The 22,442-nt window shown below is 37.0% G+C and overlaps 3 protein-coding genes across 6 annotated transcripts; 1 reads left to right on the top strand and 2 right to left on the bottom strand.

Annotated features, from left to right (window-relative positions):
- The first annotated feature begins 374 nt into the window (after positions 1–374).
- Positions 375–1,283, top strand: LOC110624461 (enoyl-CoA delta isomerase 1, peroxisomal). Its single transcript, XM_021769624.2, has one exon. The coding sequence runs from the start codon at positions 479–481 to the stop codon at positions 1,193–1,195; it is 717 nt and encodes a 238-aa protein (XP_021625316.1). The 5' UTR covers positions 375–478; the 3' UTR covers positions 1,196–1,283.
- Positions 1,284–2,322: 1,039 nt separating this feature from the next.
- On the bottom strand, positions 2,323–5,701 carry LOC110625385 (cellular nucleic acid-binding protein). Of its 3 annotated transcripts, none has more exons than XM_021771019.2 (4): positions 5,544–5,701; positions 4,437–4,615; positions 3,145–3,237; positions 2,323–2,987 (listed from the first exon to the last, which is right to left on the bottom strand). In XM_021771019.2, exons 2-4 carry the CDS (start codon positions 4,535–4,537, stop codon positions 2,471–2,473), a joined length of 711 nt encoding a protein of 236 aa, XP_021626711.1. In that variant the 5' UTR covers positions 4,538–4,615; positions 5,544–5,701; the 3' UTR covers positions 2,323–2,470. The 3 variants fall into 3 exon arrangements, with proteins under 3 accessions (XP_021626711.1, XP_043816935.1, XP_043816936.1); XM_043961000.1 differs by having other exon boundaries at positions 4,437–4,547; positions 5,544–5,699; XM_043961001.1 differs by lacking the exons at positions 4,437–4,615; positions 5,544–5,701 and adding an exon at positions 3,327–4,420.
- A 719-nt stretch (positions 5,702–6,420) lies between these two features.
- LOC110625339 (ACT domain-containing protein ACR9) lies at positions 6,421–10,380 on the bottom strand. Of its 2 annotated transcripts, none has more exons than XM_021770956.2 (6): positions 10,041–10,380; positions 9,549–9,767; positions 9,348–9,453; positions 7,616–7,967; positions 6,998–7,282; positions 6,421–6,893 (listed from the first exon to the last, which is right to left on the bottom strand). In XM_021770956.2, exons 1-6 carry the CDS (start codon positions 10,195–10,197, stop codon positions 6,747–6,749), a joined length of 1,266 nt encoding a protein of 421 aa, XP_021626648.1. In that variant the 5' UTR covers positions 10,198–10,380; the 3' UTR covers positions 6,421–6,746. The 2 variants fall into 2 exon arrangements, with proteins under 2 accessions (XP_021626648.1, XP_043816934.1); XM_043960999.1 differs by having other exon boundaries at positions 9,549–9,800; positions 10,041–10,182.
- Between the last annotated feature and the right edge of the window lie 12,062 nt (positions 10,381–22,442).

Raw genomic sequence — 22,442 nt, 5'->3', positions numbered from 1 at the left:
TTCTTTCTCTCTCCTTTCGTCTCATAGGAGACTATAGAAAATAATTGATTTGATGCTAATTTTATATTTCATGAGAAGCGTTCGATTTTATTTTTATATCATATTTTATATTTTAATGTCTTCTTATTTAGTTCAAATGTGTTAAGTTGAAATATGTTACGATATGATAAATGCTTTTTAATATCTAGCTTAACTAATTGAGATAAATAAGTTATTTCCAAACCACTAAAAAAAACTCTTAATTTCCCAGAAAAATAAAAAGAAATAGAAACCAAATAAAAGTAATTTTCACATGAAAACGATAAACAAACCATTAGTATTTTATCATTCACTAAGCCTCGGCTGCTAAGGCATAGAACTTTCTGCTTATTTTTTATTAGATGACGACTTTTATTTGTTTCTTTTGATTCCTTCATCTATAAAATTCAAGACTCTCAAATTTTTATAAGCAAATCAAAGAAAGAGAGAGGTCAAAGAAATGTGCACGCTAGAGAAGAGAGGCAACATCTACATCCTCACGCTGACCGGTTCCGGCGAGCGCCGCCTGAACCCTACTCTCATCGACTCCATTCGATCTGCTTTACGTAGACTCCGAGCTGAGCCAACCTCCCCATGCTCAGCTCTAATCACCACTGCCCATGGAAAGTTCTTCTCTAATGGATTTGATCTTGCCTGGGCACAATCATCTCAACCACGTCTCAATCTCATGGATTCGAAACTCCAATCTCTCGTATCAGAACTCATCTCTCTTCCTATGCCAACAATAGCTGCAGTCACAGGCCACGCATCAGCAGCTGGAATGATCTTGGCTCTGAGTCATGACCATGTTCTCATGAGGAAGGACAGAGGGTTTCTCTACATGAGCGAGATGGATATTAGGCTTGTAATACCAGATTGGTTCGTGGTTTTGTTGAAGTGCAAGATAGGGGATACTAATGTCAGACATGAGGTGATTATGACAGCGGCCAAATTAACGGCTGAGATGGCGGTGGTGAGAGGGATAGTGCACTCCGCGCATGATAGCGCAGAGGAAACGGTTGATGCAGCAGTTAGGTTGGGAGAGGCGCTGGTGAAAAGAGGTTGGGATGGGGATGTGTATGGGAAGAATAGAATGGTGCTTCTGAGCGAAGTTTTGGAGAAAATTGGGTCGGAAAATGCGACTGTAGAGGAGGAGAAGACCCAGTCAAAATTGTAATGGCGTCAAATTTGTAATGCTTGCTAAAAATTATCATTAATATACTTATAATAAAGGGATCAGTCCGGACATCTACATATTTGCCTTCGATTTCTTCATTTATTTTTGGGCTTTTTTACTTTCTGTTTCTTCCTTTGATTTATTCTTCTGCTTTCGGCTTGCGTCTGCCTCGTCTCCTATCTGCTTTTTCTTCCTTCTTTTGTCTTCTGCTTCTTACTAGGCTTTGGCCTCTGGACAAAACGACATTGTTTCCTTTTTCTTTCTTTTTTATTTATTTTTTTATTTTTTCTTTTTACCCTATAAATTTTATTGATTAAGCAAGAAGATTTATCTAAATGGTGCGATCATTAAAGCTCATACATGAACTTATTCATTTCTTGTATATAATAATTGCCACCTATTATTCTGAATAATTCTTGCAATTGAACTTGAGCACTTTTGGAGTAATTATTCCACATAGTCTCGAATTGTTCATCCATTAGTGGATCATATCTTGTAAAATTTTCTCTCTGCTTGTTTTGAGACTCGGGTTATTTTCATTATAATAGAATAACCAATAAAATTTGATTATTTTAATAAATTTAAATTCAGTTTGATTTATTATAGATTAATGATTTTTTAAAATTTAATTTTTAATTATTAGTTCGGTGCTTTTACGTTCATAATCAAACTAACTGAAAGAATTTTATTAAAAAGTATATTTAATTACTATTGTTTATAATGGTTATGTTCATAATTTTATTCCTATTATTAATTTTATAGTAATTATTTTACTAAAATAAGTTATATTTATTATTTTTATAAATAAAAATTCTTTTATTATATTTTTATTTATATATTTAATTAATTTATAATTTAAAAATATTTTTTATTTTACTTCAATTAATTCAGCTAAAACCGATAACCGTATATTCAATTATCTTTTAATTTCAGTTCAGTTAAAATTCGGTAAAATTTCAATTAGTTAAAAATCTGGTTTGGTTCGCTTGATGCTCAACCAATTGGCCAATAATCTATTATCAGAATTTTTCAGAGAGACATGGATCGATTTAGAGATTTGGAGTCCAGGAAAGAAGTTTAATTTGGATTAATAGAGTTGCCAAAAAGATATGAAAGAGAGAAGCAGAAGCTAAAAATACAATCTCATATAATCAAGCGATAATAGCTACATTAACTACAAAAAGAATGCTCTGAATGAGACACAGTGAATATGTAATATCAAGCTTCATCATTCATCGCCATTAAGCAATTCACGAGAGTTAATTCTCCCCTAGATTAATACCTCCTTGGACCACGGTCATAAAATGGAGCAGAGGGGCACTTGAAAGCTTGGTGACCCCTCCCACCACAGTTGTTGCAAATAACGATGGCCACACATTCATGGCTTAGATGGCCGTGCTGGCCACAATTGCGACAAATGATATCATTGAAAGGACCTCCTACATCCGATGCCAAACTCGATTTGGAGCATTGGCGGGCAACATGACCTGATATGTTGCAAATGTTGCAGACTGGCTCGTTGGGGCAATCTCGAGCAAGATGACCAGTCTTACGACAATTGTTGCAAGCCTTCTCATTGGTGCAGTCGGCAGCAGTGTGGCCAGGCTTGTAGCAATTGTTGCAGGGCCTTGCATCATGGGCTGGAAGACTAGGATTATAGCAATCACGAGCAAGGTGACCCATCTTACCACACATATGGCAGACTGGATCATTTGGGCATTGGTTTGCAAGATGTCCAGGCTCCTTACAGTTCCAACACATAGTTGTTGAGTTGCATTCAGCAGCAATGTGGCTGAAACAAAATAATATTTGATAAAGTATTAAGTACTCAACCATAAAAAGCAGGTTGATCAACAGAATGCAGCCACCAAGAACCAAATTTAAATTCCACTGTCTTGAGACACAAATGAAAGGTTCTACAGAAATAATGATGGATATAATCATCTCACCCAGGAAGTCCACAGTTGTTGCAGACAGTCATGTTTGGACAATCTCGAGCAAAATGCCCAGGTCGTTTACACTTGTTGCATAGATAGTCTTGCCTGCAATATACAATATAACTAGTAAAAGATAATCTCAAAAGGTGGCAGTAACAGCAGAATATCACAGTTTTTCACAAAAAGTTGGATACCTAACATAATGCAATTTGGTCATTTCATTAGAAAATGGTAGCAATTTCCTGTCCAAAATCTTGATGTGCTACTAGAATGAAGAAAAATCAACAAAATACAACCAATCTTCACCGTGCCTCAAAACATGTGCTACAATTAGTGCAGAAGAAAATAATTCCAGAAATTTAATTTCCATGATTTCCACTTCACAATTAACCTTAATTTCCATGACACCGTTCAATAAAAGTTTTTAGTGTCTTCTGTTCCTCTAATTCTTCTAATCCATTTTTCACTTTTTCTTCAAGGTCCCATGGGTCATACCACACTTGCAGAAATTTATAACATAAACAACTTACATTTTCATTAACAAGTCATATCCATTTTTACTTAGTACATATCCTCAACTTTCCTTACATAAACATCGTTTCAATTTTACATCAGCAAGCATTTCCAAATTTTCAGGCATTGCAGGTGCACATTTACTATGATGCTGCAATATATGCTGCTTGTACTTTCAAATACAGTGCACAATACTAAGAGCAAAACGTTACATACTAAGTACAACATTTGATTCCATGATTACGTTTTCTCTATAAATTAGCATCTTTCTGATCAAACTTCTGCAGATACACTGCACCATTACAATTCTTGCCCATGACACCAAATGCAATAGAAACAAAAAATTTGCTGCAATGAGCTAATAAAAGGAACATAATCTATTATCAAATAACAGATTTGGAAGAAAGAATTTGCCAGAAAGAACAAAAAATAATTAGGAAAGGCATTGTGTACAACAAATGAAAAACACACTGATTTATAACCAAAGGTATAAAGGGATATGGGTTTAGAACAAATTCTCAAATTGAAGAGAAACTAGTTCTCAATATATTTTCTAAAAATCAATAGTCACTAATCATAATAAAATCTGTAATCCCTAGGCCCTATGTATAGGGTTCTGCAATCTAATTACGTTATGATTAAGAACCCTAATTTCCAACTCTCATTAGGAATTACAAATCAAATAAAACTGATAAATAAATCAACTACTATTCCCTCCTTTTTTTCCCAAAAATAAGTAGTCCTAAGTCTCTAAGATATCCTATATCACACACTATAGGAACTAAACATACCTGTACCTACGATGATCCCTGGAATAAGGTGCATCACGATAATATGAATTGGTACGAAACCTCTTAGCTCGAGGTGGGCTTCGACTTCTATCCAAGCTCATCTCAAACACCCTGCGAATTTATTAGGGTAAATGGGAACCAAAACTCCCAAAAAACCAAGATATCCAGGTAATTCCAGCCTGTCAATGTCACCACAAAAATAAACCACCAATACTGAAACTACAGTTGATTAATAAATTTACTTAAAGTACACGATAGAAGTATAGAACCACTCTTGAAAAAGAAAACATCAAAAATCACTACAAAAGAACCATAGAAAGAGAGCAGGCAACAAAGGAGACATGAAGTAAAGCACATGGTGCACAAAAAACTCTCATGAATGGCATATTAAATACAAAGAAGAGAGAAATTAAACAAGAGAAGACTTGAAAAGTAGAAATTCAAGATTATAAAACCCACTCGCCTAATCATGGCGAAATATTTTGGCTTAATATGGATGTTTTTCTTTTATAGAAACCAATAATCCCCTATTAACAGATAAAACTGTCAATTCTGATTGTTGTTTCTTTCAGCCTTCAACATTATCAATTTTATGAAAATGCAGAGACACCAAAACCACTACACATGCGGATAGAAACACACAGGAAAAATGGGTGTAAACAATATAAAAATAATCCCTCCAGCAAAAAAACTGTTGCTAAATAAAAACTGCGCCTTTTCAAGAAATGCAACTTGATTAACAATTTTATGTCATCGAGAAGTTTGCAGAACAAATCCAAGCCAATTTCACCATATTATAAACTACTTCCTTTTCACTTAAAAGAGACAGTTTTGATAACAAAAAGGAAAATGGCATGAAATCAGGTGATTTCTCCTTTAGCTAAAAAATAGGAGCCGTCTACGTTTTTCTTGAAAAAGAAACACACGATAAAAAATAAAATAAAATAAAATAAAGCACAACAACTATAACATTTTTAATTCCTTTCATTACTCCATTTTCTCAACAACCAAACAGAATTGAAATATATATGTATAGAGAGAGAGATCAGATGTCATTTGCACAATTATATAATATTACATACAAGTAGAGAGAGAAGGAAATTTTACCTGCAGATGATGAAAGAGAGTAAAAGAAAAGAAACCTAGATTAGGAAATGACAAGATTTGTTTGAAGGAGAGGGCTTTTATGGATTGCTCGGATTTTAGAAATGATGGCACGTTGCTTCTCAACGACATCGTTTCTATGGGGATTCATTGCCAAGGACAAGGCCGTTCTTTACCTCCTGCCTTTCGAATACTTTGGAACGGTGAGTGTTGTTAATTAAATCGATTTGAAGTGAAATTTCAATTAATTAAAATTTAATTAATTAAAAGTTAATGAAATAATCAGAATTAAAAAATTCAATGTAATCAAACTAATATTCAATAAATTTTATATTTTGAATAATAACATAATAAAAATAATATTGATAAACAACACTCACCAATAAAATTATACTTAATATATTAATTAATAAAATTTAATTATTTACTTTAATTAAACTATCAAATTAAAGGGAGTGAAACAATCAATATAAATTTTTTAAAGTAATTGGTTGTGCAGTTTCTGTTGTTTTGTTTTGCTATTGCTTTTCCTAGTTTTGGTTTTCAAATCTTTGCTGTTTATTAGAAGAAGCAGTTTTTAGACCTAGTTCAGGGCATTTGGTTTTAAATTCAATATAAAAATAAAATTAAAATTAAAAAATTTCAATTCAAACACAAACACGCGCCAACGTCAAAATTTTTAAAGTCAATTGACCTAATAAAATCTCTTTGCATGTTAAAAAAAAATCCATGAAAGATTAATCTTAATAATTTTATTATTTTATTTTAATCAAAATTTTATTATATCGAGTATTTTATCCTTTATTTATTGTTCAAATATATTAAACATATTTTATAATAAAATAAGTTGAATAAAAAATAAATCTTAATTAAATTATTATTTTGGCTTCAAAATTTATTATTATTATTAACAATTTAATACAACTTGAAGATATTTACAAACGCCAACTGAAGCCAGTTGCCTGAGCTATCCATCAAGAATGATGTGGATGAACAAGGATGATTCTCTTGATTACACAGCAAAACATGGAGCCAACAAAGCAATAATAGTACAAATCATCTCAATGGACAACCTTAAATCAGCCTTCTTCCGACGTTAGCAAATACCGATCCCCTCCCTCTGCTGTGCTGAGATGTCCAGCTTGAGAATAACTGTGAGACAGCATAACTTTGTTCCTGGCCGCCAGGATCGTCGAGGTGCAGCTCTTACCAGCCCATCAATGTCCGTCTCACTCTGTCCACTATCTCTTTTCTGGCTCGACCACTTGCTAATGGACCTTTACCATTTTCATCTAAGAGAAATCTGTAGACTTCCCATTGCTGATCCTTCGTTGAGTGTCTTCCAATTTCAGCCTACAAATTGGCAGTGAGGAGAATGAGCTTATCAGCATAGGCTGGAGATGGTAGAAAGAAAAAAGTAAAAAGTAAAATTGTGTGGCGGGATGATATATGCTTACAGAGAATATGCAAACTCCTAATGTTTTTAGAGCCAAAGTAACATCATAGAATACACGAGGTCTTCCTCTTCCACATAATTCAACAGGGTTAGCAACCAAGAGTTCTGTATCTGGGCCGCGGTTGACGATAATCACTCGAAATGGATGAAGCATCTCTGCCTTTAGACGAGAACAAAGAGTAAGCAGAAGCTTAGAATCTACTATCTTCTTCCCATTGGTGTGTTGAATAAACAAGTCCATATTCCGGCATCCTTTTACATTTGAAGCGAATCTACCATAAGCAATCTATATGAGAAAAACCAACACGCGTATTGGTGAACTAACAAATGAAAGTATTAATTCATATGGTCAAATACAAAATATCATAGAAGCCCAAGCAAGCAGACATTGAATAGGGTTCTATCAGCAGAATAAATTTTAAATGGGTAAAGAAAAAAAAACCCATTGCATAATTTCTTTAGAAAATCAAGAAAACTTAAAAAAAGTTGACCAGCAAAAGACCTTAAGGACAGGACAGACATTAAATAATACATAAAGAGCGACTCTATATAGATAATTCCACTTTCAAGATAGATGAATGATAATCAGAATTATCATGAAAAATCACAAGTGAAGTACCTGGATATTGCAGTCCTTCGAGGTCCTCAATATGTCATATAATAGGCCTTTCTGATCAATACATTGAATTTGAAGTACTGTATGAGCTGGGCTCAACTGATTATCCATTGTAACAGAAGCCTTCTCTGCTTTTGCTCTATCTGTGCAGAATGCTTGGGTACATGATTTACCTTCTGATGGTTCACAGCTAAACAATTCCGCTGCAATTGCCTGCGGGAGGGAAGAGAAAGCCTGGAGACTTTCATATTCAGGTCCTGCCAGCTGAAGTTCGCAGCTGATGCAATATTCTTTAAAAGCAGAAACCAGATGTTTGCATGTGTCGCCCTGCCTTTTTTCTGTGTGCAAAAGTTCCCTGACATGTGATTAATCAATGTTGTCAACTGATAATAACGACAAGAAGTAACAATTGATTTCTAGAGCATTATATAACAGAAAAATGATGTACTTCATGTTCATGTAACTGTAACAGGAGACTGTAATTGCATTTTTGGCACATACAAATATACTTGTTGAGCATCAACAAACTCAATAGAGGAATTCACTTTTCTTTATTACAGTTTCCATTCTCTGGAAATATTCATCTTGTTAATCAGATAAACAGGATACTACAAGGCTATTGATATTCAAAAATGAATCATAGAACAGAGGGCAAACAGAAATTTTCCTCAAGGTCAATTTAATATTGAACTAAAACTCAAATATTTAATTCTACGAGAAATATTTTTCTACGCATGTCACACTACACAGTTCACCTGCTCAGTTTAGAGTTTTCAGTTAAACGTTACATGAGAAAACATCCACTACACCACAAAGTTTCAAAAATCTTTCCTATCATCTATTTCACCAACACATGTTTATGCACAAGTTATAATTACAATTAGCCAGTATCATTGGACAAGCATAAATTTGTGCACAGCCTGATGTTATCTCAAGGAGCAAATGAACACAGACATCTTGTTGATTTCTATAACCATTGAAGCCTTTTTATGCATGTTATGCACAAAAAGATGACAACTTATACCAGCAAGCTATGTACCAATAGATGGCAAAGCTGCATAAGAGAAAATCTTAGGAACCCATGGTCCTGCTTTTATTTCAAGAAAGGAATTGTTTGAAAAGAAGAAAACCAGCAAATCTTCACTAGAACATACTCAGAGGCCCAGAGCAGCATCAAGTGCTTTGACCTTTTTTGGCTTTGACATATATTTTATCTAGTTCCTACTTCCTATATCCCTAATAGAGTGGTAAAATAAGCTCATTTGTAACCATATTCTTTCAATCTCTGCATTCTCTCATCTCTCTTAGGTTAGCTGCCATACCTTATATGCATAATGAGAAATGGGGGAAAAAAAGAAGGGAAATGTAAATATTTCAGTTGATAGGAAAACCAATAAAATGTTATCGTTATGTGAATTTGTTTAGAATAAAATACGAATATTCAGTGCACCAGTTCCATTAAATCCAAGGTAAATATGAACACGTAAAATGAAATAGTAGTGTCCAACAAGCCAACATCAGCCAAGAAACGAAAATTTCAAGAATAATGCATAATCTCAATGCATAAACAGGAAAAAACTGGACAGACTACAAGAAATAAATTAATGAAAAACCGAACCTACTTACTACTCTATTAAGTTATGATAACTTACAATGAAATGCATAAAAATACAAGTGCAATTAGATGCTGTATATACATTACAAGTAAATTCTTCTGAATCCAAGATAAACTCACATGCCATCTGTGATGAAGAACAAGTCTAGAACTTTCCCATCCGGCGTTTTCATCACTTTCACTCTTTGAATTGTAAATTCAAGCTCAGTAAGTACTTTAGTAACATCTACACAAGCAGAAAGAGAATAAACACCGATCCATATTAACAAGTTTCTTAAAATTTCAAATGAAAAAAGACAAAACAAACTAGTTTTAAATTACCATGCAGCAACCCTTTTTGGTCAACAAACCAAACTTTCAAGAGATAGAGTGGAGGCAGTGAGGGACCATTAGACTTCTGATCAAAGTAGAATGGAACCAAACAAGGAGGGGTCGCATAAGAGAGCCGGTTTTTCAAGCTATCCCAATCGAATCCATGTGGGATGGAGTCTGGAACCACCCAGAATACTATGTAACACCATCTTCCATCGGTTGAAAAGTCTGCCATCCAAAAAATTATCCCATTTCAACTCTCTATCAATAGAAAATTTTACAAAAGAGAACATCAGAAAAAAGAAAAAGGCTAGTAGAGGTCACAAGATGCAAAATTTTCTTTCCATTTTCCCCTCATTTTGCCTCCAACTTAATAATCCACAAACACAAGCAAATTGCTCATTAAAAATTACAAAAAACAAAATCTCCAAAAAAAAAAAACCAGAAACAATATAGACTCAAAATAACAAGACGATAACTGAAGAGAGAGAGAGAGGGAACCTGCGCGAGTAATGGAAAGGCCAAACTCGAGAATTATACGGCAGAGGTCGCAGCCAAGACCAGCTTCATCGGGGCAATTGACGGTTACGATGGTGGAGTCACCGGAGCTCTTGGGTTGTTGGATTAAAACGACATCGTCGCCGCTAGGGATCCCCATTGTTTTGCGGGAGACAGTGAAAGAGTACGGAACTGTCCCTGCAAAAATGTTAAGGTTAGAGAGCTGTCGGCTTTGGATATTGTCGGAAGGCGGAAGTTTCAGGTGGGTTTCTATTCTGGGAGGCGAGGTGGCGCAGCACAGATAAGGTCCAGGTAGTAAGAGGGGTGAGATTGCGCAAATTTCATCTTGAGGCCGAGGTTTAGAAGAGCCCACGGGAGCGGTTGTGTCCTAGTCAGCAAGTTCAGGTGGGACACGTATTTTTTGGCAGTTTGTGAAAAAGGGCTTTTTCGTAATATTGAATGGTATAGAGCGGTAAATTTGGCTTCTTTCTCTTGCACATGCAATGATTAGCTAGGAGACATGAGTACTTATTTTTAATAATTTTATAATTAATTAATAGTTCTTATAAAGGGAAAAAAACTCATTTTTACTCTTGAATTATAAATCACTTAATTTGGCTTTAAATTCAATCAAAAAATATTTGATACGAGATGAAAAATGGATTTTTTAAAATATAAAAAAATATTTTAATATATTTTTTAAAATTACATGATTACTTAATGAATTTCTCTTTATTCTAACAATTAAATAATATTTTTTTAAAGATATAAAAGAGAAAACGGAAAAAAAAAAAAAGAAAAGAAAAACGGGCGCAGCCTAGTCAGTGTAGCGTAGGACTATTTTGGCGTCTTCAATTCCAAAAGTAGTTGACTTGGCAAACCCCTGGAATCCACTTGAAATTATCATGCATTGCCAATTGGCAAGCCAACTAGTACAATTCTATTTATTAAAATAATCTTAAACAATTCTAATTATAATTAATAAATTAAAATATGGTAATTTTCTTATTTATATTACAAAATAAAAAACAAATTATTATATTAATTTGCATTTCATGAGCTTTTTAATATATAAAAAAAATAAATTTCAATTTATAAATTATGTCCAAATTTCTAATATTTATACCAATTATCGGTCTATATTTAAGGTGAGTGGATTATTAGCTTCCAATCTTAGCAAATTGTTATTTTTTTACAATTAATTTTTACTGAAATTTATCTCCACATATCTTAAATTTTGTGATAAATTTAATATTGTACCGACACAATAATTGTGCAAATTTAATTATGAGATGGCACTATAAAATAAAATCATATAATATGAGTCTGATAAACTGATATGTGGTTGCAGATTTTTTATCTAAAAAATATTATAATATTCAGTATTTCGCTAATACTCATCCTTTCTTGAATTGATCGAGTCTTTCATAATATAAAATTAATGTTGGTGTAATCTAACAGATTTTATTATATATATAATTGCAGAATCTCTACTAACTAATTAATAACAGTTAAATTTTTAAAAAATTTTAATAATTAACTCTATTTTTTATAAAAATAAGCACGCACAGATTTCGATATACATATTTTTATATACTCATTTTAAAATTAAATTTATTTATTATATTCATTTTTATAGTAAGTTATTAATTTAAATATCAAAATGATCGTCTATAAATATCAACCACGTGATTTTTTTTTTTTTACAGATTAATAATAGCAAATTCAGTTTATTTTTTAAATGTTAAAAATTATCATTCAATTTAATATATTTTTATGGATTAAATAGAATTTAATTGGTCACATATTTTTTTAATTTTTAAAATTTTAAAAGTCATGAATTTATTGATAATTTTATTTTGTATAATTTTGCATTTTATTAGAAGTGGAAGGTACATTAATTATTTATTTATTTATCATTATTATTGGAAAAAAGTCGTAAAGTAATTGGAATTAGGAAGACAAAAATGATGATGAGACAACTAATCATATTCATGTTGGATAATTGAAATAATAAAAAATAATTAGATCTGATCCTTAGGATACTATTGAAAAATAATTATAATAATTAAAAAAAAAAAAGCCTACATGCATTAAGAAATTGGAATTGTTAGATAATAAGTGCAATAAAAAAGCTAAAAAATAATTAATAAAAAACAATATTCTCAAATGGAATAAACTATATATTTTAATTGAGTTTTGGCTGAATAATAGTAATCTCAAAGCAAACATATCTGTATTTATAAAGTGAAATTTATTAATTTTAAGAATGAGTTAATGATATGAATTTATTTACATTTTTAATAAAATAATATTAGTATATGGTTATTAAAGTTAAGGAAGTAAATTTACTACTTTTAATAATATTGATTATATTTTTAAATTTAAATAAAAATAAAATAAGTTAATGGATATTTAAGTGATCTATTATTATGTTAATATTCAGTTTAAATTAAAAAAATTAAACAAATTAAATTAATTTAAAATTTAATTTAATTTTTTATTTATTTTGAATTAATTTAATTTTTAATTTTAAAAATTTCAGTTATTTTAATTTAATTCGGTTTTATTAAAAAAAATAAAAAAATCAAACTAATTAATAATAATAGTATATTATTTTTGATAATATTGATAGATTAAATCATAATAAAATTAAAATATTTTAATTAAATTTTAAAATATTAAAATAAAATGTAAATAATAAAAGTTCAATTAAAAAGTCTAACCGATTAAATCGAATTAAATTAATTTAATTTAATTTAATTTTTACTCAAAATCAATTTAATTTTTATAAATATTAAAATTTTGACTTTCAATTTATTTAATTCAATTTTAAATTATCAAATACTGTAATTTTAAGCTCGCCTAACTCGAAATATTTGAGTATGGAAAAATTTTTTAAAATGTTTTTACATTCATCTGAGTACATATAGACTAATAAAAAAGTGTTATATTTTTTAAAATTATGGTAAATTATATTTAAAATTATGATAAAATTCACTAAAATTTTTAATATATATATATATATATCTCAAATATTTTTAAGCAGTATATACTAAATTTAACAATGTCCTTTTTTTTTCGGTTATATTTTCCCTCCACAATAATTAAAGAATTGTGAAAATTAAGTTTAAATTAAATTTTAACATATATTAATTTTTTATCAAAACATATTAGAATGACAACCTAAAATTTTTAAATTAATTTTAACAATATTTGAAATTTCCCTGAACTCTAAAAACTTAATACATATGATTTTCAATAAAAATTAACATGAAATATTGAGCATAAATATTTTATAGATTATCTTGTTATACATCTGAAGAGTTAAAATTTTTTAAATATTGTCAAAATTAAAATAAAAATACTATTTTGTTATTTTAATATTTGTTAATAAAAATTTAAAATAAGTGAAATTTAATTTAAATTTACATTTTATAATTCTTTAATTATTAAAGAGAAAAATAATACATTTAATAAAAGAGGACGTTATTGAATTTAATAATGAAATATTAATAAAATAAAATATTATTTTAAAGGAATATATTATTAATAAAATAAAATTTAAGGATATTATAAATTGCGGTTAAATTTTTTTAAATTCAATGTATTCATTAACTAAAACCGTGACTAATTTTAAAGTTTTCTGCGGCCCACTTTTGTTTTTTCTTTCAATTTTTTTTGGTGTGTTAAATGGACGGCTTCTGCGGCAATGATTTCTGCCATAATGGATTTCCTATTCAGGCATTGACAATTGAAAATTCTAGTCCAATAAGCACTAGCAGCCAGCTCTCAGCAGGCCCCCGGTAAATTCCAACTCTCTACTCTCTCCTGTTTCCTGCCCCATGTCACAAAGTAAGTTGAAAAGGCAAAACCAAGAAACTCATCAAGTTGTCTCCTGATAATGCCATTAATAGTAAAAATTGGAAGTTGTATCATGATACTCATGGTTTCATAGGTCAATATAGAAATGTTTGGTGTACATACACGAGAAACTCGCCTTGGAAAGTGAAACGTGGTTTAAATATTAGTATGCTTAATCCAGTAGAATTAAATTGTATCCACACTAATTCAGTTTGCTAAGAATAAAATGATCCCGGCTGATGACCGCTGGGCCTCACCACTCCTAGACAAGACTGAGCCCAAAAGAACGGCGCTGGCCTAAAGCTCAGAAAGCCTTATTTGGACAACCGGTCTAGTCTCTTCAGCCCTGATTCAGATACGCGGGACAGGCCGGATTGTCCGTGAGCCTAGGTACAGTAGGAGGAAGTCCAGCCCGGTGATGTAACATAAGAAAGGACAGCAAACCCAATCACTTCGCAGCCCTCCCTGCATGTGCGCCAGGGGGAATTAAATGGTCGCTTGGCGTGGAGTAAGGCTCTGACGCATCCGTACGTACGGACCTGAACGACAGGGACAGGTGACACTGTAGCAGAGAGGCCGTTAGGCGTCACTAGCAGACAAATAGGAAAGGAATAAAAGGGGAGGAACACCTTCCTCTCCGGCTAAGCTTACAATTATACTGTAAGCTCTATTCTCTGAATCTCAGAACATTAATTGGCACCGTTTATGAGAAAGAAGGAGATCTTCTCATCGCCGGAATTCCTTTCTTGCAAAATCTACTAAGATCCACAATGGCAAACCATAATGAAAACCACACCGTTAACACCCCAAATGAACTGAGTTCTGCTCAAGAAGGGCAGCAGTTCTCTTTTTCCAGTCCTACAACCCCCTCCAACCAACCATCAGTGCTGTTTGACCTTTCACCGAGCTCGGCAGGGAATGTACCCAGAGCTACCTTATATGACCAAGAATTCCAAGCCATGGCTCTTCAGCTATAGAATACTGTCCAGTGGTTGGGGCAGAGGCTACAGTAGAGGGGTCTCAATACCCCATTAAACATACCCCCTGTAGCTTAAGAGGTCCATACCACCGAGTCTCAACACACCTTCAACTATCAGATCCCTCAACAAAGTAGTAAGAGGACCGGAGAAGGGAGCAGAGGAGCTGGTGGAGACTAGAAGCCGGCAGTCAGAGTCCGAAGAAGGAGAGTGAGAGAACTTATTGAAAATGACGAAATAGAAAGCTACTCTGCAGGAACAGCCAGGAGAACCGAGAGTAAGGAATATGGAGAAGGGTATCGCCTGGAGAAGAGTCCGAGATAGGAGGAGGCAGATGTAGATAAGAAGTTACAGAGAATGAAGGAGCAGCTCTTGGCTGAGCTAGGGGCAAAAGACAGTAGTCGAACCCTCTTACCCATATCCTCGCCATTTTCTGGGTGGATCCAGCAGGAGATCATTTCGAAGAAGTTCATGATCCCTCCGATGGCTGCATATGGCAGAGTAGGGATTCGGTTGCCCAAGTGTGATTCACGATATATAAGAACAAGCTCAGATATTATATTCCTGTTTACCTTCTTTGAAGTTACTTCAGGAGTTATGGTGACATCATCTGGGTAGAGATCTCTGTCCGCGACTTCGACAAAAAATGGTTCGCCTTAAACACGCACTTCATGTCGGCAGTCCCAAACTCAGGCCTAGATAGGAAACGAACAACCTTGGTCACTCGATCTCCAGTTGACAGCTTTTGCTTGACTTCTTATCGAATCTCCTCCACCGTCGAACTCGAAGCAGTCGCCTTGGATGATAATGCTCACAATAAAGAAGCCTGAAAGTTAGGGACATAGCCCTGAGAAAACTAGAAGTCATAGGAAAAAGAGCAGCAGTAGAGAAGCTGGCACCGACATGGGAGGGCCCCTTCAAAATAACTAAAGTAGTCAAGCCTGGAGTATACTGGATTGAAGACCTACAAGGGAACTCGGAGCCCCATGCTTGGAATATCCAGCATCTGAATAGATACTTTCCTTAAAAAACAAGTTGTATAATACCTTGTACTCTGAAAATGTTTGTATTTATGAAAGACATGAATGAAATAAGAAAGGTTGTTATTATCATACTATGTGTCTCTATTATATCTTTAAAAAGAAGAACAGGCACCTGAAGCCCTCAGTGAGGTGGGTGACTGGCCTCGGAAATTGACTCTCATCATCAAAAAATCGAGCTGAGAGGATGAAGCGACAGTAAGGCCAAAGAGCCTAAATCCTAAATGAAGCCCTCAGTGAGATGGGTAACTGGCCTCGAAAATTGACCTCAGCACCAAAAAACTGAGCTGAGAGGATGAAGCGACAGTAAGGCCAAAGAGCATGAATCCTAAGTGAAGCCCTCAGTGAGGTGGGTGACTGGCCTCGGAAATTGACTCCCAACACCAAAAAACCAGCTACGAGGATGAAGCGATAGTAACGCCAAAGAGCCTGAATCCTAAGTGAAGCCCTCAGTGAGGTGGGTGACTGCCCTCGGAAATTGACCCCCAGCACCAAAAAACTGAGCTGAGAGGATGAAGCGACAGTAAGGCCAAAAGCCTGAATCTTAAGTGAAGCCCTCAGTAAGGTGGGTGGCTGACCTCGGAAATTAACTCCCAGAATCAAAAAACCGAGCTGAGAGGATGAAGCGACAATAAGGCCAAAAAGTCTGAATCCTAAGTGAAGCCCTCAGTGAGGTGAGTTACTGGCCTTGGAAATTGACCCCCAGCACCAAAAAACTTAAAGCGACATTAAGGCCAAAGAGCCTTAATCCTAAGTGAAGCCCTCAGTGAGGTGGGTGACTGGCATCGAAAATTGACTCCCAGCACCAAAAAACTGAGCTGAGAGGATGAAGCGATAGTAAGACCAAAGAGTTTGAATCCTAAGTGAAGCCCTCAGTGAGGTGGGTGACTGGCCTTGAAAATTGACCCCCAGCACCAAAAAACTAAGCTGAGAGGATGAAGCGACATTAAGACTAAAGAGCCTGAATCCTAAGTGAAGCCCTCAGTGAGGTGGGCGACTGACATCGGAAATTGACTCCCAGCACCAAAAAATCGAGCTGAGAGGATGAAACGACAATAATACCAAAGAGCCTGAATCCTAAGTGAAGCCTTCAGTGAGGTGGGTGACTGGCATCAAAAATTGACCCCAGCACCAAAAAATCGAGCTGAGAGGATGAAGCGACAGTAAGGCCGAAGAGCTTGAATCCTAAGTGAAGCCCTCAGTGAGGTGGGTGACTGGCATCTGAAATTGACCCTAGCACCAAAAAACCGAGCTGAGAGGATGAAGCGACAGTAAGACCAAAAAGTCTGATTCCTAAGTGAAACCCTTAGTGAGGTGAGTGACTGGCATCGGAAATTGACCCCCAGCACCAAAAAACTGAGCTGAGAGGATGAAGCGACAGTAAGACCAAAGAGCCTGAATCCTAAGTGAGGCCCTCAGTGAGGTGGGTGACTGGCCTCAAAAATTGACCCCCAGCACTAAAAAACCGAGCTGAGAGGGTGAAGCGATAGTAAAGCCACTAAGCCTGAATCCCGCGCAAGGCCAAAGAGCCCGAAAATAATAACTAAGCCTAAAGAGGTTGAATGCTAGGTCACACGAGACCGAACTCAGAAGAAAGTCAAAATCCAAGAAGGACCGAGCTAGAAAGCGAAGGTCAACTAATAAAAACAACAGAGACAACCATCTCCTCACTAGAAAAGACTGGGGCAAAATGAAAACACGAATAAACAAACCGAGTTGTAGCCCAAACTTGGCTTAGCACGAAGCCAAGGAGGCTAGTCCGACCTCAAAGGTCAAGACACACTGGGAAAACAAAAGTACGGACTCGCGAGCTCGATTGAGCGGACGGGATCAATAGCTAGACGGACTCGCTACACGTGGACAACCGAGCCTAATAAAGTCAAAAGGCGAAACAAATAACCAAGAACCAAACTCCCTATGCGGAGGAATCCATATGTGTTGAATACGCAAAAAGACAAAATAAAAAGGCTATGTTCCCAGCTCATACTAGCCTACGAGTAAGCAAACACTCAACGAAACAAGAAAAGCGATAGGAGACCGAGCTTTACATCCCAGCAGGGGGCACAGCTCGAACCGCAATGACTATCAAAAAGGGCACATCAAAAAGGGCAAAGCGCTCCGAGCCCACAATGAGAACAAAAGTTAAAAATTACTTAAGGTATGACACTTATGCTAACGAGATTATCTCTCCAAGTATCATATGACCGAACTGATCACACGGAAGACCTTGCAAGCCAAAAGGTGAACTGCCCTTACCCAAGTAAGAAAAACTCATGGGTGAAAAATCCAACTTGATGCCAAGGCCTCAGCTCGGACAAGGTCAATTGGCAGAGTCACAGAAGAAGAAATTTAGTTTACTGATTATTCAAAGTTAAGGGAATTGAAGTATTGTTAAGAATATGCGCTGTCAAAGGTCCACTAATGCCAGTCCTCGTCACAATGAGCCACGGCCTCATCCCTCTCGCGCTGAGCATCCGCCATAGAGGATAGTCGCGCGAAAACCTCATTGCAACGAGATTTTGCTGCAGCTGCCCTCTCGTCAGCCTTCCTGACATCTTCCTGCGCCCAGGCCAACTCATCTCTAAGGGTCTCAGATGACCTTGGATTGCAGCGAGCTGGCCCCTGACATCACTAGTAGCCACGAGATTCTTTTTACGGCGGGTCTCTTCGATCCTACGGTCCATCGAGCTCTAGAGTGACTGATCACGAGCATTAATCTCTATAAAGACACCCAGCACCTAGTAGAAAGAAAAGATAGCAAAGGAAATTAGAAAAATAACAAAAACAAGAAATTACTCAAAATAGCAAAGTCACTTACCATGAGGAGCTCTCTGAGAGACTGTCTCCCAACTCCTCCCGAGTCCAGGAGCGAAAAGCCACTTGCTGCTGAGTAGAGCAGGCTAGGAGATTGGTGAGAGCAAGTAAGTGTGGGTCTGAAGTGTCAGCAATCCCACCGAACATCCTCTCCCGCAGCAGCTCGGCAACAGAGGTCACGGCGGACTGGGGAGTGATCTCGTCAGCGTTCAGGACCTCATTGTCCGGAGCAGAAGACAACAGCTCCACATACGCTTTCTTCTTTTCGCCAGGAGGAAGAGTTGGGGTAGACTGCTTAGAAATACAAGCCTTCTTGGAAACATGAGCCGCAAGAGGAACCTCCGTGGCAGGGCTAGCTTGCCAGTGGCCTCCCTGAAAGTGATGCCACCACTGGCAGCGGTCTTTTTTGAGCGAGGAACAGTAGAGACAGCCTTGGCTCTATCCTTAGGGACGCCCTTTGTAATATCCGGCTAGATCCCGACATCGGAATCCCAACTTTTCGGCGGAATCTCTGTCGAAATCTGGAATTCAAAGATGCCGGAGCCGTCTAGGAGGGTAAAATGCGTTTTCTAAAATGTTTTCACATGATTTTATAGTTTTAATGCAAAAGAAATTGAGTTTTGAAGAGAAAAAGACCAAGGAGAGCATTTCCAGGTTCGGCCGCCGAACCTCAAGTTCGGCCGCCGAACATGGGTTAGTTTAAGAGGCACGTTAGGCTGCCGAAGGTGGTGGAGCTGTGGAGACAGCTTAGGCCGCCAAAGGTGGTTGACTGGCCACCTATAAAAGGCCCTCAGACCGAAAATGGGTGAGTTTTCTCCCCATTCTCGAGCTCAAGTGCGTTCATGTCCTCCTTTGGTTGATTTCATGTTCTTTCTTCAAATCCTTCACGTTTTTATGAGTTTCCTTTTGAGTTTTGAAGTTTTAAAGCTTAAATCAAGTTTTGGGAGCTTGGAGACCCAAGGAGTTTGTTTCCTCCCATCTCCAAGTTAAGGATCACACAAACCCTCGATCTTCAAGAGGTAAGTGTAGATCTTTGCTTTCCTTTATGTTTTAATGAAGTTTTAAGAAGTTTTTATGCTTGTGTGAGGATAGATGTGCATGTTAAGGTTTATGTGGGTTTTATGTTCAATGTATGTTTATGTGATGTTATGTTGAGAGGTTTATGCTAGTTTATGCCCTTTAAGCATGTGGGAGTGTGTATGCATGTTTGGGAGAGAGAGCATGTGAGGCTTTGGGTTGTTTTGGAAGGTTTAGAGGCTGTTTGTGCATGAGAAGGCTGAGTTCTGCCTTTCTGAAAGAACTCAGGTTCGGCAGCCGAAGGGACTTTTGGCCGCCGAACCTGCCTGTGGTGGCTTGTTTTGGCTGCCGAACCCTGCCCCCGAAAGTTGGACTTTCGGCTCTGGAGGGGAGTTTCGGCCGCCAAAGGTGTCGCCGAACATGCATGAGTTTCAGCTCTGGAACCACTTTCGGCCGCCGAAGGTGCCGCCGAAAGTGGCTGAGTTTCGGCTCTGGAGGGACTTTCGGCCGCCGAACCTGCCGTCGAAAGTGCCCTGTCCAGCCTTCCTTTGCATGATTTTTATGATGTTTTAGGGGGTTTTTGGGGAGTTGTTTATGAGTTGTTTAGAGTGTGTTTGGCACCTCATTCGAGTCCACCTGTGTAGGATCGGACCTGAGGGATCGAGGAGGCCAGCAGTGTTAGCTGTTGCAGAGTCAGTCCAGCATCTGCCAGAGGTGAGTAGAACTAACTCAAATGTTTTAAGCATGTTCACGCATCATGAATACCATGTATATGTATTAGGCTGTTACATTAGATTTCACGAAGATGTTGCATTGCATAATTTGATGTTGATGTGGATGGACCAAGGCGACCCCAATAGCCCTAGATATGTTATGTTAATGAAATCCTAAGGAGCTCCACCGAGGGCCGGGCATAATGAAGTCCTGAGGAGCCCCACCGAGGGCCGGGCATAATGAAGTCCTGAGGAGCCCTTTGAGGGCCGGCACCATGATATGTTACAAAAGTCCTGAGGAGCTCCTTCGAGGGCCGGGCACAGACAGAGGGAGTTTTGGAGGTCATATCCATCCGTGATGTGAATTGTTTGTGCTGTGACGCATTCCATAACAGCATGTTTTATTATTATTGTTTATCTGTTCTGCTTACTGGATTCTAGTAGCTCACCCCTTTCCCTTAACCCCCAGGTTTGCAGGTACGGGATAGACCAGGAAGTCAGCAAGAGTAAAGAAGTCATGTTTTGTGTAATAGCTAGATGTGGACATGAAAATAATGTAATGTGATATAATGATGAGTATTGAGGTTTAGAGTTGTGCTTGACTCTAGTATGTTGGTTAATCCCTTTTTGCACATGATCTATAAAATGTTTTATTGATGTTTTATGTAAACCAAGCTTATTGTATGATATGCTACCCCATTGGAGCATTTGATGAGGGCTCTAGTATGGGATTTTATGGTTATGAGTTTGTGCATGCACAGGTTAAGCTTGGTGAATGAAAGAAAAAGTTTAAAGTTTTATGTATTTGTTTGATCATGAATGGGATTTAACAGGTATACAGGATGTATGTTAGGCTTGCTACGGGTCCCGGCGGCCTTAAGCCGATCTGGATCCTAGCGCCGGTGGCGGTCCGGTTTCCGGGTCGTTACACCCTTGGCAGAAAGGATGATCTCAGTTCCACCCTCAGAGGCACCATTGCCAGCTGGGACGACCTCAGCTCTACCCTCAGGGGCACCTTTGGCAGAGGGGACGACCTCGGCTCCACCCTCAGAGGCGCCATTGTCAAGCAAAATGACCTCAGTGCTGCCCTTGGAAACAACTTCAACCACAGAGGTGACCTCAGGTTCCCTCCTTGAAGCGCCCTCAACAGTGGCAGCCACCCCAGCTTTCCCCGAGGAGTCATCCTCCATGGAGTCCTTAATAACGACAGGCTCCCGAGAGGCTTGGAGAGAAGCAGATCTAGACTGGGGGGCAGCAGGTGACTTAGACGAACGAGAAGTTCGACCATGACTAGGATCCTTAGAAGCGCCCGAAGGGGAGTCCTTGGAGATCGGCACCAAAGCGCGAGAAGAAGCCGGGGCAAGTGGGGCAACACGACCAGCTGTTATAGGGGAGATGACGTGGGCAACCTCTCTAGTCACGTCGGCAACAAACATACCAGCCCAAAAAGCGTCCAGAGCGGCCCTCATACTCTCCTGAGATAGGACGAAATTCTTCGATGGCTTGATTTTATCCATTGGGAGGTCGAAAGCTGCAGAAAATAAAAATAATCAAACAAGTTAGAAGTATATTCAATAAAAGTTTAAAAGCAGGAAAAAGATAAGATATCAACAGACAAGTACCAGCTTTCCGGCAGTCCTGAAGACTGGACACAAGCATACACTTCTCAACATCATACTTCCGCTTAACAGAAGTCAGTCTGAGAAGGCTGATCTGCTCAGAGAGGGTCAACTGAGGAAGGTCGTTGCAGCCCGGTGGGACATCCCTCCAAGGGAGGTCTACCTACCAGAACAGCCCGGGACCTCCTTTTAGCTTCACTACTGCGAACCCCTCTGCCCAGCCTTTGATGGAGTCTTTATACCCCAAGAAGATGGACAATCCTCCCCGAGGAGCAAAGTAATAAAAATCCTGGCTAGACCAGACCAAGCGGAAGAAGGTGGAGAACAAACGAGCTGTAGGGGTGAAACCCCAACTCAGACT

Source organism: Manihot esculenta, chromosome 10, assembly GCF_001659605.2.
Source record: "Manihot esculenta cultivar AM560-2 chromosome 10, M.esculenta_v8, whole genome shotgun sequence".
In the NCBI taxonomy this organism is placed as follows: Eukaryota; Viridiplantae; Streptophyta; class Magnoliopsida; order Malpighiales; family Euphorbiaceae; genus Manihot; species Manihot esculenta.
The sequence above is the reverse complement of the archived record's forward strand: the minus strand, read 5'-3'. Positions and strand labels throughout refer to the sequence as shown.

Coding starts and splice junctions, on each gene's coding strand:
- LOC110624461 (XM_021769624.2), top strand. CDS start 479: ATGTGCACGCTAGAGAAGAGAGGCAACATCTACATCCTCACGCTGACC.
- LOC110625385 (XM_021771019.2), bottom strand. CDS start 4,537: ATGAGCTTGGATAGAAGTCGAAGCCCACCTCGAGCTAAGAGGTTTCGT. Junction 3,238..4,436: donor AGGGATCATCGTAGGTACAG/GTATGTTTAGTT, acceptor TGTATATTGCAG/GCAAGACTATCTATGCAACA. Junction 2,988..3,144: donor AACAACTGTGGACTTCCTGG/GTGAGATGATTA, acceptor ATTTTGTTTCAG/CCACATTGCTGCTGAATGCA.
- LOC110625339 (XM_021770956.2), bottom strand. CDS start 10,197: ATGGGGATCCCTAGCGGCGACGATGTCGTTTTAATCCAACAACCCAAG. Junction 9,454..9,548: donor CCAAAAAGGGTTGCTGCATG/GTAATTTAAAAC, acceptor CTGCTTGTGTAG/ATGTTACTAAAGTACTTACT. Junction 6,894..6,997: donor TAGGAGTTTGCATATTCTCT/GTAAGCATATAT, acceptor GCCAATTTGTAG/GCTGAAATTGGAAGACACTC.